Here is a 16,689-nt window from a genome sequence, read left to right as displayed (position 1 = left end):
CTTGGCTCAAATATCACATATTCCATGCCGAGGTAAAGCAATACTGTGCACAGTTATGGATCCAATATAAAATTTGAGAAACTTTGTGGGTCGAGATATGACACATTTTATTTACGATACAAGTGATCGAATAATAAAAGATCCAAGGTTAGTGGAAATAGTTAGTTTTGTTGGAGGAGTAACATTTTACAACTAACTAGCCAAAATTGTTTATGAGTGTTTTTCATGCTAAAATAGTCAAATACAGACAAGTAGTGCTTGTTCAAGATGCTTTATGCGCCTTTGCTGGAAATGATTTTATTAATAGGATGTCAAAATTTTTAGTCAAGATCCAAATTTTACACTTTATCCTTTTTTTGGGAAACGTTGTGAGAATTATTGTTCATATAAAAGTGCTTGTAGACACTCTAAACACAATCCTCCACCCATTATGCATGTATCTATTAGAGGTGACAAGGTCACGACAACCTAACCTAAACCCAAAACGATAATATTATTAGGCATTGTTTGGCAAGTAGATTAGATTAGAATAGATAATTCTCCAATTTTAAGGAAAATTGAAGTTAGAAGGGTGTGATTTATAGGGGATTAGAAGAGTATTAAACAAGAAGAAAACTCATCACTTCTAAATTCTACTATTTTGAAGATGATTGGAAATTGGAATAAATAAGTTTTATTCATAAACAATCCATCTTTTACCCTCTAGTGGGTCATAATTTTTCATTTCTCCCATCAACATGCTCGGACATTAAAAAAATTATTCATTTCAATCTAATCTCATGCACCAAGCGAGCCCTTACTTGGAGAAACTTTAGGTCAAAAGTTTCAATTGGGATTTAATCTCAATACGCAAAGCCCAATAACTTATCATTTAGAAAGTTCAACCCAATACCTCGTTTGCTTGGCCCGTTCCAGATCAAAAGAAGAGGAGGAGAGAAGTAGCGGATAAAAAGGAGAGAGAGAAAGCACCGAAAGCCAGAAGCAGAAGCACAACCAGAAGCCGCGAACGCTGTAAAAAAATGGTGACAGGCGCGAGCGCAATGCGTGCTGTTCAACCCACAATCCTCTCCTCGTTTGTGGGCAACAGATTGCTTCAGTCGGCGCACCCTCTCCACCAACTCTTCGGCTTCCATCCAGGTCCTTACTCCTTCCCTTTTCTTCTTTTCTTGCTTTTGAATTTTTAAGCTAAAAGTTCAAACATTTCCGATTCAGCTTCTGTTTCAATCGAGTCTGTTCTTTTGGGTTTGTTGGATAAGATTGTTTGAGTCATATAGTGATTGTATTTGTATAAAAAAAGTGAACGTTTAGCTTGCAAAATCGAGGTATTGTGGTTTTCAGTGAGCTTAGGTTATTTGGTTTTTTTGGGACTGCTTTTATGGCTATATGAACTGTTGTAATCCGTATCTGATTACTGTAATGCAGTTTTGTATCTGATGATGTGAGTTGAAATAAAAAAGAGAATCAAAATTGGGGTCTTTGGTATCCAGATGATTCAACCTTGATACCTAATCTTTCTTTGTCTTCTCTTTTTTGGTAGGGAGGTGTTAAAGCATGTGAATTTTGTGATGGTCTTTGTTTTTTGTGTTTGTAGTTCTCTGCAGTCTTAGAGCATGTGAATTTTGTGATTGTCATTGTTATTTTTCGTGTTTGTAATTCTCACACATAAGAGGTGTGTGTCAATGCACTTATCACGCAAAATTTTGTGGCTTGGCCAGCCTCTTGTTCAAGCACGCACTAAATATGCACTAAGCTTTAGTGTGCTAAATTCCCATTTAGCCAAGTCGGAATTCCCACAAAGTTCTATTTTCTCTGTCCCAGTTGGCTCTGACCTTTACTGCACTAAACTACCACCGGAGATCAGTGTATGGCGTTCTAAGCGAGCAATGTCAATCTTGTCCACTATCAATAGCAAATCCCCCTCTCCTTCTCAACTCAATCTTTACCTTCAACTTTGCAGCAATTCAAAGTCTTTAAATAAAGGAAAACAAGCCCATCAAATGATAATCGAATATGGGTTAAATAAAAACCCCTTCCTAGTCACCAAATTAGTTCAAATGTATGCGGATTGTGATGATTTGGTGTCTGCATGGAAGTTGTTTGACAAATTGTTAAACCCAAACGTCTTTGCTTGGACTGCGATCCTTGGATTCTATTCGAGGCATGGAATGTATGAAGAATGTGTGAGAGCGTATGGTGAAATGATTTTGAAAGGTGTTTTGCCTGATGGGTACGTGTTTCCGAAGGTCTTAAAGGCATGTTCACAGCTCTCAAGCGTAAAAGTGGGTTTTCTGGTTCACAAAGATGTGATCATACGTGGGTTTGAGCTTAATGTGCAAGTTTGCAATTCATTGATTGATATGTATTCCAAATGCAAAGATGTTAGGAGTGCTAAACAGGTTTTTGATGAGATGGTGGAAAGAGATTTATTGTCGTGGAATTTTATGATCTCTGGATATGTGTGCAATGGGATGCTTGGGTTGGCTGTAGAACTATTTGATTGTATGCATTTGGATGTTTGTGAACCTGATGTTGTTACTTTGAATACGGTAATGGATGCTTATTGCCGACTAGGGCACTGTGACGAGGCTAAGAGAATCTTTGATCAGATTAAGGAACCTAATATCATTTCATGGACCACCTTGATTTCAGGATTTTCAAGGATTGGGAATCATGAATCATCTTTGAAGATTTTCAGGGATATGATGGATGGCAGCAGGGTGTACCCCGATTTGGACTCACTTTCTGCTGTCCTCGTGTCTTGTCGGCATCTGGGGTCTTTGCTTAATGGGAAAGAAATCCACGGTTATGGGATAAAAATAGGATCTGGCATTGCATTTTACAGCTCAGCTGGCCCTGCATTGTTGATATTATATGCCAACTGTAGTAGAATTCAGGATGCTATAAATGTATTTAGATTGATGAACCCAGCTGATGTTGTTTCTTGGAATGCCATGATTCTTGGTTTTATTGATTTAGGACTGGAGGATTTGGCACTTGAATGTTTTAGAAAAATGCAAAGAGCACAGGTCAAAGTTGACCAAACGACAATATCTACTGTCTTGCCGACATGCAATTTGAAATTTGGAAAACAAATTCATGCCTTTGTTAGGAAAAATAGTTTTGATTTGGTTGCTCCGGTATGGAATGCATTGATCCATATGTATGCCATATGTGGATGCATTGAATCTGCATACTCTGTATTTTCTAACATGGTCAATAGGGATCTAGTAACATGGAACTCAATGATTGGAGGCTTTGGAATGCATGGGGATGGCAGAGCTGCTCTTGAGCTTCTGCAAGAGATGAATCATTCAGGAATTTGCCCAAATTCTGTAACTTTTACTTCTGTTTTGTCGGCTTGTTGTCACTCAGGTCTTGTGGATGAGGGTCTTCAAGTCTTCTACAGTATGACGAAGAAGTATAGCGTCATCCCCAGCATGGAACATTATGCATGTGTTGTTGACATGCTAGCACGTGATGGTCAACTTGAAGATGCAGTTAATTTTATTCATAGGATGCCTTTGGAGCCTGATAAGTGTATTTGGGGAGCTCTGCTAGCTGCCTGCCGAGCCCATCAAAATGTTAATGTTGCAAAGCTTGCTGCCGAACAGTTAGTCCTGTTGGAACCGGAAAATTCTGGCCACTATGTCACCCTGTCTAATATATATACAAGAGCTGGAAGATGGGAAGATGTTGTGCGGGTGAGAAAGCAAATGGAAGCGCAAGGATCACTTAAAACATCAGGAAATAGTTGGTTTGAGTGTGGTAACTAGAGAAATGAAAAATCTAATGAATTGACATATTGGTGCTTTGGGTTTAAAAGTTGGGCTTGATCCAATTTCGGAAGCCCATGTCACCTAATCTTCATTTTGTACAACTTATTAATTAGTCAGGGTTTTGCAAATTTAATTTGTGTGCTAGCAAGCATTTTGATGAATGAAGCAAGGTCCATCCCAGAGAAAAAGAGAAAATGAGCCTAAAATGCACAATGTAAGGGGACACGTGTGTGAGTGAGGCTGTGAGCGTAAGAGAGTGCACAAGGTCAGAAGCCACTGTGTAAGAGTGAGAGAATGGTAAGAGTAGCTTGTGTTTCAATTGTTATGTGCAAGTGTTTTATTTAATCTTATTTTGGTTATTTTCTCATGTTTATTAAATCAGCTTAGATGTCAATGATGCATACATATCATTGCAAGTTATTTATATTCGCATGAAATGTTATGCGAAACACAGATGTTGTAATTTGTAGTGATGATCACTGTTTTTTTTTTTTTTGTTTCTATTTCTCACACGCAGGAAGCAAGCATGTGTCAATGCAGTTACCCAGAAAATTTTCTGGCTTGACAAACCTCTTGTTCAATGGAAGGTATGGCATGAAACATTCTGTGCACTCACATTTATTATATAGACACAAGCACACACAAAGTAGACATACGTTTCTTCATGCACTTTTATTGTTAAGCTTCTTACAAATACAAAATGAATGATGCCAATTGGCTCCCATGTTGTACAAGTGTTGCCTTTAGAAGTTCAAATGAGTACATCTAATATTGTAGTATCATGCATTGGCTTTTAGCTTGCTTGATCTAGTTTCTGACCTCCTCATGGCACTATTTTTGAGTTTTTATTTGATGAATGAGGTTTCTGGATTGGAATTATGAACCCTAAGATTTTCAATTTCATAGTTTATTTTAAGAGAACATACATATGCAGGCACATTTTTGTAACTCTAAAGTGACAGCTATTTTGTTGAAATTAGAAATGTAGATACAGTGGTAAACAAGCGCAAATGTCTAAGACCTGGAAAAATTTCACCTCAGCGCCCTGTTCCAGATCATATACCAAGGCCTCCTTATGTCAAATCTAAAAAATCGCCTGGAATTGCGAGTGGACCTGAAGTGCATGATGAGAAAGGGATAGAATGCATGAGAGCCTCTGGAAGGCTAGCAGCACAGGTTCTTGAATATGCTGGAACTTTGGTCAAGGTGAATTCTGCTTCTGGCTTGTTAATCATCTATACTTGCACTTGCTCAATAAAATAATTTGAGGTCGTTGTTTTTACCTTTTGGCTTTTACCAGAAAATCCAAGGCTGTGCCAAAAAGTAGGCTGCATTCTAGTAGTGCAGATTCAGCATGCTTGTTTCCCAAAACCCCAGCTCCCCTCTAAAAGAAAAGAAGGAAAATGTTTTTCTTCAATTTGCTGCTCTCTTAAGATTGTAGATTTGGATTTGGTAAAAACTAGGTGTTGCATGTTTAATCTCTATAATATTTTCTGAACTGGTCTTTTCGTTTTTCTTTTGATCATTGCAATTAACTTCTACAGTTATTAAGCTACTTGGGTACTTGCATGATGCATTTAAGATTGTTCAATATCTATTTGTTAATTTTCATTCTTAACTGACAAGTGATTGGGGATGGATTTGTGACTTTGATTGCATGATGTTGGAGAGGTGGGTGTCTTGCTCTGTATGAAATCTTTAGTTGTTGCTTCTGTTGGCAGCCAGGCACAAAGACAGATGAAATTGACCAAGCTGTTCACCAAATGATAATTGATAACAGGGCCTACCCTTCACCACTTGGCTATGGTGGGTTTCCAAAGAGTGTATGCACATCAGTGAATGAATGTATTTGCCATGGAATACCAGATTCCCGAGCACTTGAGGTCCTTTAATATAAGTTCTTTGCTACAAAATTGTATGCTTCTAAATAATCAATATTTTCAGATCAAACTGACATCTTTTGGTTTTTGGCAGGATGGTGATATAGTTAATATTGATGTTACGGTCTATTTAAATGTGAGTGATATATTTTAAGCATGCATAATTTGAATAAACTGACATGAGATAGACATAATTGGAGTTGAGGTTTTGACGTTGCTATCTATATTAAATGGCTGGCACAGCTCAACTTGTTTTAGTTTGTTTTATATTATATAAATTATGCTTATATTGGTAGATTATCTGAATGCCTCGTGCAACCAGTCTCTTGCTCCTTTATAGGCTGGGTTCCAAACTTCTGATACTTTCTTGCTGGAATTGTTTGCATGATTGTCATTCTTTTATCAGGATAATTACATCTTTTTACCTGTTTGACAATGCATAGATCGAATGCATCTTCAATGACTTTCCAAGTTCACGCTTTAGTATCTTTATCCATTTGATGGGTTTGTATTTTACAGGGGTATCATGGTGATACATCAACAACTTTCTTTTGTGGAGATGTTGATAATGAGGCAAGAAAGTTAGTTCAGGTGGAAATATCTTTCTTTTAAATTTTGTGGAATCCCATTGTTTTTCTACGTATTTGTTACGGTGAGCAATAATTTGATAAAAAATCTTCACTAATCAAGATTTTTTATTTTCTTTTTAGAGTTTCAGGGTTTGTTCTTGGTAGGTAGATGAGCAGAAAGTTCCCATTAGTTTCACAAGAATTCACTTCACTTAATTATTTGCAAATTAGTAGCCCATGTATGTAACTTCGCTTACCTTCTGTGGCTAATATCTTCCAAATGCCATCTCTTAGAATCTGGTGCTCGTCTAGAAGTGTCATTCACTGACTGGTCATAGATAACAAACTTACAAAAGATGTTTCAGCTGCCCCTGTTTTTGTGCTTTTGGACTTCCTTTGTTTGTTCTTATACGTATAGTTTCAACTTATTCATTGGTACTTATTGGTGGCGTGAAAGTTTATGAATCATGGAAATTTTATCTCCCACTTCTAAAGCTATAGATCTGTAGTGGGACATCTTGTATAAGAACCTCTTCAGGCAAATTGTCAATTGTATGACTTTGGGTGAAGAATAAATTTTTAAACTTCTAGAGATATTCTTGTATTATAGCTATGCTTACAAGATTTAATTTTGAAGTATTGCTTTAGGTAACTAAAGAATGTCTCGACAAGGCAATCTCAATATGCGCGCCAGGAGTGGAGTATAAGAAAATTGGCAAAACAATCCAGTAAGGCATTTTCTTCCCCACCCCCTTCCCCGTATGCTGTAGTTCTCTGTTTCTTATATTTAGGATTCAGCAGTAGCATTGGTGCAGTAAATTTTAAATGTTTCTTCTTGTCTGGAGGCTCTGTCACATGCATGCATACATGAGTAACATATGGATTGATAATTAACTTTTTTCTAATAATCGCCATTTTTCTCCCTCAATTAGAGACCATGCAGATAAAAACCGCTATGGTGTTGTTCGACAGTTCGTTGGTCATGGAGTTGGACGCGTCTTTCATGCCGATCCAGTTATTCTACACTTCAGTAATCATTCTGAACTTTCTGCTGCTATTTAAGCAAATCATGCAAATTATTTATTGAAAACTTACGGTCGAGGAATATTATTTAGACTAATTATATTGGCAACTGAAATTTTATTACTGTGCCCTTAGACCTGGAAGTACTTAGCTGTACTGTCATAGAATCATCTACAATATACATATCTACTAGGCTATGAAATGACCCCGTGGATTTACCTGGAAGTGAAGTTCGTAAATTGACTAACATAAAGTATTAATCTCTCCTTCATAAATTCAGCAATTTGTTGTCACTAGTAATATGCATGGATGTGCACTGCACACACAGGGTGCATCTAGAATATCTGCTAACAGCTGAACATTCCGGTTGAAGTGATGCTTGCTAATCCTTGCAGGGAACAATGATAATGGACGCATGTTATTAAACCAAACCTTCACAATAGGTAATGCATATTCATTATTCGAACTTAGCATTTTTTTTTTTTGTTGTATACGACCATATTTCTTATTACAGACCTCTATTTGTAAAAAGTTCTTGCTTATTTATCATGTACTTGGTGTGCAGAACCGATGCTGACAATGGGTAGCTATAATGCTGTAATGTGGGACGATAACTGGACGGTAGTCACAGAAGATGGAAGCTTGTCAGCGCAGTTCGAACATACCATTTTAATAACCGAGGATGGGGCTGAGATACTAACTCAGTGTTAGCGGTGGTGCAAGACCTTATACGAGAGAACGTATAGATAATTCTGGGGATTATACTCGATTGGATCTGCATCTTCCAAGTAAAAATTTCTGTATTGGAAGTGCAAATATCTACTTCTACACATACCAAATATATTAACATTGTTTCTCATAAGTGTAGTGTGTTATACAAGAAGCTGCTTTACATGGTCTTTACACATTTGATTGTTTCTTTCATATAGTGACATGTAATTATCAACATGAATTGTCGAAATAGTTGTGCTCAGCGTGTTATACTTTCGTTAGGGATAATTCTTCAATGTCGAGACTCATGAAAGCGGTATTTCACCAATTTGTGCCTACAAAGGCCCTGCTATCCATGCTATTTTAGTGGTGAGATGGTATTTCTTTTCCAAAAGATTAAGATGTCTCTGTAACTTTAGGGCATGTCCAACGGACGCTTCAATGTCTGTTCGAGCTTTCTGTGCTGTGTGTGACGTTGGACCGGAATTAGTTCAACTGCTGCAACAAACATTTTCCATCCCAAAAGGACCTGAAATTCACATTGAATAGTGTGTTTTCAATTGTATGTCTATCCAGGCATTCCTTCAAAGTTCTTACTGGCATAACGTGTGCCTAAGTAGTTTTGTATGTAAAGATTGTTTGACCAACGCAATCACAGTGTCGAACCAATGATCTCAACAGCTTAATTAAAAGATAGGTGGCTAGAAAACTGGTATATTCAATTTATACCTTGATGCTTGTAATGTTGGTTTAACTCTGCTTTAATTTTTAGGCCTCGTTTGGTGGGCGGATCAGATCAGACTTCAAGCCGGCCATCAAACGAGATAGTAATTACTAATTATTATATTATTATATGAATCACAAGACAATTTTAGTGTATGACAAGAAGTCAGTGAAGTGGAGAGGTAGGACCCTTATTGTTCCAAAAGGAGAACCTAGGTTGGTTCATATTAGGCACCCAAAATCAATCTTTCCATCTCTCTGTCTTACTATTGGGCTGTTCCTAACGCGTGAGTAACTGGATCTGCTCAAAGTAGGCAAAAGGAAATGGAAAATGAGTTGGTCTTTGATTTGCTGATTTGGGCAATTAGAGTGCGTTTGTTGCACCGGATTGTCTCGAACTGGACTAATTGTAAGGACTAAGCTGGATTGACTTAGACTAGACTAAGCTAGACTAGCTTAGTGAAGCGTTTGGTGCAGTGTCGGACTAAACTACAAACTAAAATATTTTTAAGACCCACAATATTTTGTTATTATTTTTAATTCACTTTCAAATTATAAAAATAACAAAATAACTATTATATTATAAAACTATCTTCTGCCATTACATTTTTTTTAGTCGTGCGTCTACCATTGCTTTCTGGAAGATAACTGATACCCTTTTGGAAACCCCCTTCCTCTCTTTCTCACAACTTTGTAGAGACACACCTCCCCCTCTTCACTTTCTCTCACATCTTTACTTCCTCTTTCTCCCTCTTAGTACATAAAGTATTGGTGCTCATCCCAGTCGCCGTTGACAAAAGTTTATCCTCTCACAGCCAAGCAAAATGAACAAATCATACAATCAACAGAGCCCATGGCACGATTTGGATTTTGGAGGTGCTGGAATGACTGATGTGCGGCTGATGGAGCGACTAGGTTTTAGAGGCACAACGATTTTGTAATTTTTTTTTTTTTCCTGTTTTTTGTTTCAAATTCTGGGGTTGGATGTTTTGGGTTTTTTTATGTGTGAGGTACTGAGGAAGAAGTAAATGAGAGCGGCGAAGCAGGGATAGATGACGCGCGGAGCAACTAAGAAGAGAAAGTGGTAGAGGAAGCCGTGATTTACGAGGACTCGACGGTGGTCTTGGGATGGTCTGGCGAGGTTGTCGAGCAGGGTGAGGAGCCGAGTGGGACAATGCGAGAGAAAAGAAGGGTCTTAGCAATCCGGTGGTATTTTGGGGGTCTCGTTAAGACTATCTTGCGAGCCCCATAGTCGAGGCGAGTGAGGTTTAATCCCACTGAAGCTAGTCCTTTCCTCTAACATACACTAACACCTAGTTCAGTCTAGTCCAGTCTCACTTAGTGAGGGCAAACAAACGCCCTCTTAAAATAATAACATGGATAATTTGCTTGTATAGTCTTGGGATCTTTACTTGGATACCAACAATTAATTAATGTTTATGGATATCACACACCCTTAAGCCTTGATCATAAAGCTTTAAATTTTTATCCGGTTCTTATTGTTTATCCTAACATTGAATTTAAGTATAACACAATTTGACTCTTTACATGTAAGAAATTACTACTCAAATCATAGTTCAACATATATATACAAAAATAATTCATGAGAAGCATGCACAAAAAGAAAAGTGTATATGTGCATGTGACAATGTGATTTGTTGAAATAATGAGAAATGACGAGTCGAACAAAAGACAATGGATTTACGAATAAATTTCAATTCAATTCACTTTATTTGGTGCGTCAGATTGTCCAAGCCTATTATAGACCATATACGCATATACTTTTAAGGACATGTTATGTAGTACCCAACGCTTGAGGATATACATTTTGATTGTTTGGTACGTCCCAGCCTCTTGACCTAAGAACCCATTATTTTCATGTAATACACACACACACACACACATATATATGAAAAATATAATGCACCGGTGTGTGGGTTAAAAGTTTGGAACTTTACCTATTTATATACATATATACATGCATATGTAACTATAAGAGGTTCATTCCATACATATTGTCCCATTGCTGGGTTTAAAATTGATCAAATAATGATGAGGCAGACACATTCTCTGCGCGATGAAATAAACCCACCAAGTTACGGTGATAGAATTACCGTACACAGACTGATTCAACACAATCTGTTTGTTGGGAAGGAAACTTTTCACCATCTTCCTCTTCTTCTCCTCCTCCTCATTCATTTTTTTTTTTTTTTTTTTTGGCTTCCTAATTTCATGCCAAGATGCAAGTGTGTAGCGAATTTAAGTAGGTGAAAGATTTTAATTGATTCAACTTGAGCTTAATTACATAATGGGGTTTGGCTAGCGGCGATAATAGTATGTCCTACAATTATATCTTTATATTCAAAGATCTAGTGTTGGAAGTGCAAGTCCGGTCCAGAGATTTTTGAGGTCCGGGACGACGTCAAAAAATGTGCCCTCATTTCATATAAAATATATATATATATATATATTTGTTTTCCATCTGAACTTTTAAAGTGTTTTTGTATAAATCGTGAGTTGTTTTTTCTTATTTACTAACCTCGTCATTATAAGACTAAAAAAATATTAATGTTTTTGAGTCTTTAAGGATATGTACAAGTAATGAATGAACACTAAATTAAACCTTTTGATGACACGTAATATTATTTGCAAATTTGGTCTAAAAATTTAGTCTACACATTATTTTTTGATGAAGATTAGACTTGAATTGGAACAGATATTTAAAAATAGCAACCCACATAGCTACTAGCTAGTAAATAAATTAACAACCAAACAAAAATTTGTAAAAATTGAAAAAAATAAACATGCACATAACATTTCGAACTTAGGACCTCTCATTAATTTTAAACAACAAAAATCATTGCTTCTAATTAAACTTCTTGATCATTTAGCCAAATTTTATAAATTTATACTATTATGAAAAGAAATTTGTAAAAATTGGAATGTAAATAAGCACACATGGTGTTTTGAACCTAGGACCTCTTCATTCATTTTAAACAACAAAACCACCAGTTCTAGTTAAATTTCTTTTTCACTAAACCAAATTTTATAAATTTATACTCTTATAAAAACATATATAAATATATCACCCTAATTATTTTGACGCCCCCAATTTTTTTGGGCCCCAGAAGGTCGCTTTGTCCGCACTGGACCTGGGCTGGGCCTGAGGAAGTAGTGTGACATCAACGATATGTGTGCAATAGAATGTAAAGTAAATAAAACAAAAAATTTATGAAGTTCGACAAATATGCTTACGGTCTCAGGGGCAACAATAGTTATCTCTCTCTTATCTGAAATAATAGAAATACAGAAATAACTCTCATTTTAGTGTATAATCTTACTAAAGTAGCTCAATATTAATGGGGGTGTGTTTACAGAACTGAGCTCTCCACACTTATTTATATAGAAACGGTGTGAAGCATCCACACTCATGCATGCTTTGGTGTCTTCCACATGTGCTTTGTGTCTTATGGTGTCTCCAACATGAGCTTTGGTGTCATTCATATGAGATCTTTCATAGATGGATCATTATATGCGGCAATACACATTTACAACAGGAAGAAAGTTTGTATTGGGTTAGTTTTTGTGTAGCATCAAATAATGTAGAAAGAATTTTAGAGTAAATTGTAGCAATGGTCCCTCAACTAAAAATTCATTACCATTGGTCCCTCAACTCATCAAAACGTGCAACTATGATCCCTAAACTAAAAATTCATTTTGTTGGTCCCTCAACTTTAATTCAACTGGAGAAGTGGTTCCTCAACTTTAACTCAATTGGAGCAATGATTCCTCAAACTTTAACCCAAGGGTAGTAATGGTCCTTCCAACATAACTCATTTTGACAAAATTCTGACGAAGTTGATGAAAAATACCATAGTTACACGTTTTGTTGAGTTGATGGACCATAATTGTAGCAATGGTTCTTCCAAGATAACTTATTTTGACAAAATTATGACGAAGTTAACGAAGATGATCATAACTACACATTTTGATGAGTTGAGGGACCAATGGTAATAGATTTTTAATTTTTTTTTTTTTTGGAATTTTAATAATTAATTTTGCTGTTAAATTGTGATTTGTAGTTAAATACAATGACTAAGGAGCCAAACATTGTTCATATTAATCGGAGAACATTCAGCATAACATCTTCACACGTCGATGTTGAAGATGTAGAAAATTTAGATTCTAGTTTTTTCCACTCAAAAAAAAATGTGAGAAGCTCCCAGATTGCACAGAAGACTAAGCTTGTTTCTTGAGTCTTACTCCAATCAAATGCCTTGCGTACAGATTAGTAGGTGTATTAAATCACCAATAGTCTGGACATGAATAGTTCCCGTCCTCAAAACAATGCCAATTGAATCCCAGACTATAATTTTTCTGTTAGCAATCAGAAATAAACTTAATCGTAGCATGAAAATCTACACATGTTCTTAAGCTCTTAAAAATTTTGATCGGTGTTCTTGGCAGAGTAAAAATAATGCCAAACGCAACGCCTGCGGTAGGAGAGTCTTTTTGCTCCTCTTCAACATCATGCGCACAAAATTCCTGTCGGAAACATACCCTTGTTCCTTCATCCTCTTCAAGAGCTCAGGCAAATAGTGAACTATTTCATCATATCTCGGGTGAAACATATCTCCCACTAAGAAAATATGCACTGCTCTCTTGACCAATCACAACATGACATGTCAACATTAGAACAAAGCTCCTAAAATCCAACATCGACCGCATATGGAAGCCGGAGACTCTCCTCAACTATAAAAGGAGACCATTCTCTCGTCATTAATCCCTAATGTCATTATTGTATTTAAACTCGTCATTAATCCCTAATATCATTATGCTTAAACCTATGTATTTTGTAAACCCTTCACTATTAATGAGAACTCCTCTACCCCTGGACGTAGCCAAACTTAGGATGAACCACGTACATACATCTTGTATTTGCTTCCCTATTTCTATCTCTTTACATATTATCATCACTAGGTAACCAGAACAATTAAGTGAAGGTCACAAACTCGACACTTTATGTTGTTCCATGGTTTATATGATTTTGTGCATCAACATACACTAATTAAGGAGTGAAAGATTTTAGCTGAAACACAGAATAAGCCAACTATAATTGGTATTGCAAATCCAAACACCGGGTTCACAAAGATCCCATCTTTTAGGAATATGGGTTTCAATGGTGGTGATGCAAGTTCGTCGTCAATCATGCGAAGCAGATGAGTTGAGGTCAAAGCAAAGTAGATGAGTCGAGGTCATAGTGAAGCAAATGAGTCGAGGTCATAGCGAAGCAGTTCAGTCAAGGTCGAAGCGAAGCATATGAGTCGAGGTCAAAGTGAAGTAAACGAAACCCAAGTCAAAGCAAAGCTCATATTTTCATCGCCAGTGTCCTAGCGTCTCAGCCGACATTCTCGCCCTCCATATTCCTCCCTCACCCACCATTGGGTTCACAAAGATCCCATCTTTTGGGGATATGAGTTTCAACCGTGGTGATGCAGGTCCGTCATCAATCATGCAAAACAGATGAGTCGAGGTCGAAGCGAAGCAAATGAGTTAAGGTCGAAGTGAAGCAGACGAATCCCAGGTCAAATCAAAGCACGGTATTAGCTAATCCCGTGCTTTTCGAGGGCTCCCGCTAAGACCTTATAGCGAAGGTTTTAGTTGGGACGAGTCCTCTTTAGTCTCACTAAACTTAGTCCTGCGGTGCAACAAACACATGACTACTTTAATAAGTTGTCTATTTCAGTCTAGTCCAAGTTAGAGAGGGTAAACAAACACACCCACGGAGAACTAAGTCTTTCTAATCACTTTGAGCGATTGTAGTTGATCGCTAATTCTGATGTCTTGGTTCTTTTTGACCGCCTTGTGCTGGGTCACCCATCATGGGATTGCTCTAGCCCCCTTCTCGCTTAACTTTCGAGTTCCTACGGAACCCAAAGCCAGTGAGCTCCCAAAAGGTCTTGTGCTAGGTAAGGATGAGAATATACATATAAGGATCACTCCCCTGGATGATGTGAGATGTCACAAAAACCGCCCGCGAAATGAGATTTTAACGAAGGAGAAATTAATAAACAAGTTTACGAGTATTTTTGTAAATTTAGTTTAGTCCAAGATATTTTGGATGTTTGGCCACGCCCTTTCTTTTTCCTGCTGCGTTTTCTCTCCGAAGAGGGGGAGAGAACTCTTTCTTCCCTCTCTATCTCATTTTTGGTGAGGGGTTGCATAGGGAAAGAAGTCGTCACTTCCCACCACCTCTCCCAAATTCATCTCGTTGTCGATCACCATCACATCTTGCTTTCCTCCATCTTCCAACCCCATTTGTCGACTCTACACCTCAGCTTAAATCCAGTTGTATAAGTGTAGACACAGGACAACTAGCTAGAACTAAAGGAGGGAGAGAGGATGATAAAGAAGGCAAGGATGAGAAAAGGAAGAAGAGGGTCGAAGAACGTGGGTCTGAATCATGAAATAAGCATGGTTTTGTATGTTGTTATCCAATGGGTGGAAAGCCTTGGTAATTAATCTCTGATTCTCTTGATTCCTTGTATGGTCATTTATTTGGATGCAACTATGGGAAATTAGTCTTATATGCAATTGCTGTATGTGCCAATACCTAAACCCTAGTTGATATAATACTTGAAAGTGATATTTTGTATGACATCAATTATTGGGTGGAGTCAATTACCTGTCATATATTAGCCCTATTTTCCAAGACTAGTATTATGCATATGCTTGTTTTTATTGGAGGTGGATTGTTTGCCCTCTCATTTCCATACTCTTTCCATCCCCTCCTATTTGTGTGGTCACGGTTAAGTCACGTCAACATTTTATATTCCTATTACATTTTGTTTTATTATTTCTATAAAAAAAATAATATAAAATGTTGACGTGGCTTAACCATGATCACACAAACAGGAGGACACGGGAGGGCATGGGAAGTGGGAGGGGAGAGAATCTGCCTCCTTATTTGATACCCATTTACAGTTCCTTTTGGATCAAAGTGATAATTTGTTCATGACATACACTTGATTCAACAGCTACAATTATTATAACTTTTAATGTGACCCCTTATTTGCAGCCGTTGGATCAAATTTTAATGGGCTGGATCAATTGATCCCTAATCTCAGGATCCTTAGATCCGGAGAGGATTTGGATCCGTCAAATGTAGGTACCACCATTTGCGTAACAGTTTCATGCAGTCTTCGAGTTCCAAGTATCTTTCTAACTTCTTAAGATATTTCCCATCATATTTTGGTCCACTTAGGGCTTTCATTCTCATAATTGGTCCCCTATATTGTCAGCAACGAAAAAGTATTAGTGCGCATATTTGTTATATTAGAAAATGTTCTTTTGTCAGACAATATATCAATTGAAATAAATGCTTTTAAGGAAATGAGATAGACTTGTAGTTTGGATTCAAGGAAAGTCAATATGGTTGCAGGAAAAACTATCGCAGGGTGACTCAGTGGTTGGGAATAAATTCATGTCCGTATTCTATACGGTATATTTTAGGTTTAATTCCTGACGTTGATGAATTGCATGATGACGACTAGGGATTGTTTGGTACGTCCCAGCTGCCTCTTGACCTAAGAACCCATTCTTTTCATGTAACATAAAATGTATATGCATGTTGTGTAGTACCCAACGCTTGAGGAAAAATACATTATGATTGTTTGGTACGTCCTGGCTGCCTCTTGACCTAGGAACCCATTCTTTTCATGTAATAATATATATATATATATATATATATATATATATATATATGTATATAATATGAAAAATATAATGCATGCATGGGTGTTTGGGTCAAAAGTTTGGAACTTTACCTATTTTTATACATACATGCATTTATAAATATGAGACGTTCATTTCATACATATCGTCCTCCATAATCCATTGCTGGGTTTAAAATTGATCAAATAATTATGAGGCAAGCACATTCCCTGCGTGATGGAATAAACCCATCAAGCATTGATGGTGGAGGACTTATGGTTGGTTTGGTATTGC

General features: G+C 37.1%; 1 protein-coding gene across 3 annotated transcripts; it reads left to right on the top strand.

The window, feature by feature from the left end:
* The first annotated feature begins 836 nt into the window (after window positions 1–836).
* On the top strand, window positions 837–8,249 carry LOC137748792 (methionine aminopeptidase 1D, chloroplastic/mitochondrial). 3 transcript variants are annotated; one of them, XM_068488980.1, is made up of 10 exons: window positions 853–1,137; window positions 4,294–4,363; window positions 4,757–4,982; window positions 5,498–5,659; window positions 5,751–5,792; window positions 6,176–6,247; window positions 6,874–6,953; window positions 7,158–7,255; window positions 7,644–7,691; window positions 7,814–8,247. In XM_068488980.1, the coding sequence occupies exons 1-10, from the start codon at window positions 1,020–1,022 to the stop codon at window positions 7,957–7,959; spliced, it is 1,062 nt and encodes a 353-aa protein (XP_068345081.1). In that variant the 5' UTR covers window positions 853–1,019; the 3' UTR covers window positions 7,960–8,247. The 3 variants fall into 3 exon arrangements, with proteins under 3 accessions (XP_068345080.1, XP_068345081.1, XP_068345082.1); XM_068488981.1 differs by lacking the exon at window positions 853–1,137 and adding an exon at window positions 3,776–4,073 and having other exon boundaries at window positions 7,814–8,249; XM_068488979.1 differs by lacking the exons at window positions 4,294–4,363; window positions 4,757–4,982; window positions 5,498–5,659; ... (4 more) ...; window positions 7,644–7,691; window positions 7,814–8,247 and adding an exon at window positions 2,650–4,068 and having other exon boundaries at window positions 837–1,137.
* The last annotated feature ends 8,440 nt before the right edge of the window (window positions 8,250–16,689 follow it).

The sequence above is a fragment of the Pyrus communis genome, chromosome 10 (assembly GCF_963583255.1).
Source record: "Pyrus communis chromosome 10, drPyrComm1.1, whole genome shotgun sequence".
NCBI classification, from domain to species: domain Eukaryota; kingdom Viridiplantae; phylum Streptophyta; class Magnoliopsida; order Rosales; family Rosaceae; genus Pyrus; species Pyrus communis.
The sequence above is the reverse complement of the archived record's forward strand: the minus strand, read 5'-3'. Positions and strand labels throughout refer to the sequence as shown.

Coding starts and splice junctions, on each gene's coding strand:
- LOC137748792 (XM_068488979.1), top strand. CDS start 1,020: ATGGTGACAGGCGCGAGCGCAATGCGTGCTGTTCAACCCACAATCCTC. Junction 1,138..2,649: donor ACTCTTCGGCTTCCATCCAG/GTCCTTACTCCT, acceptor CCTTGATTTCAG/GATTTTCAAGGATTGGGAAT.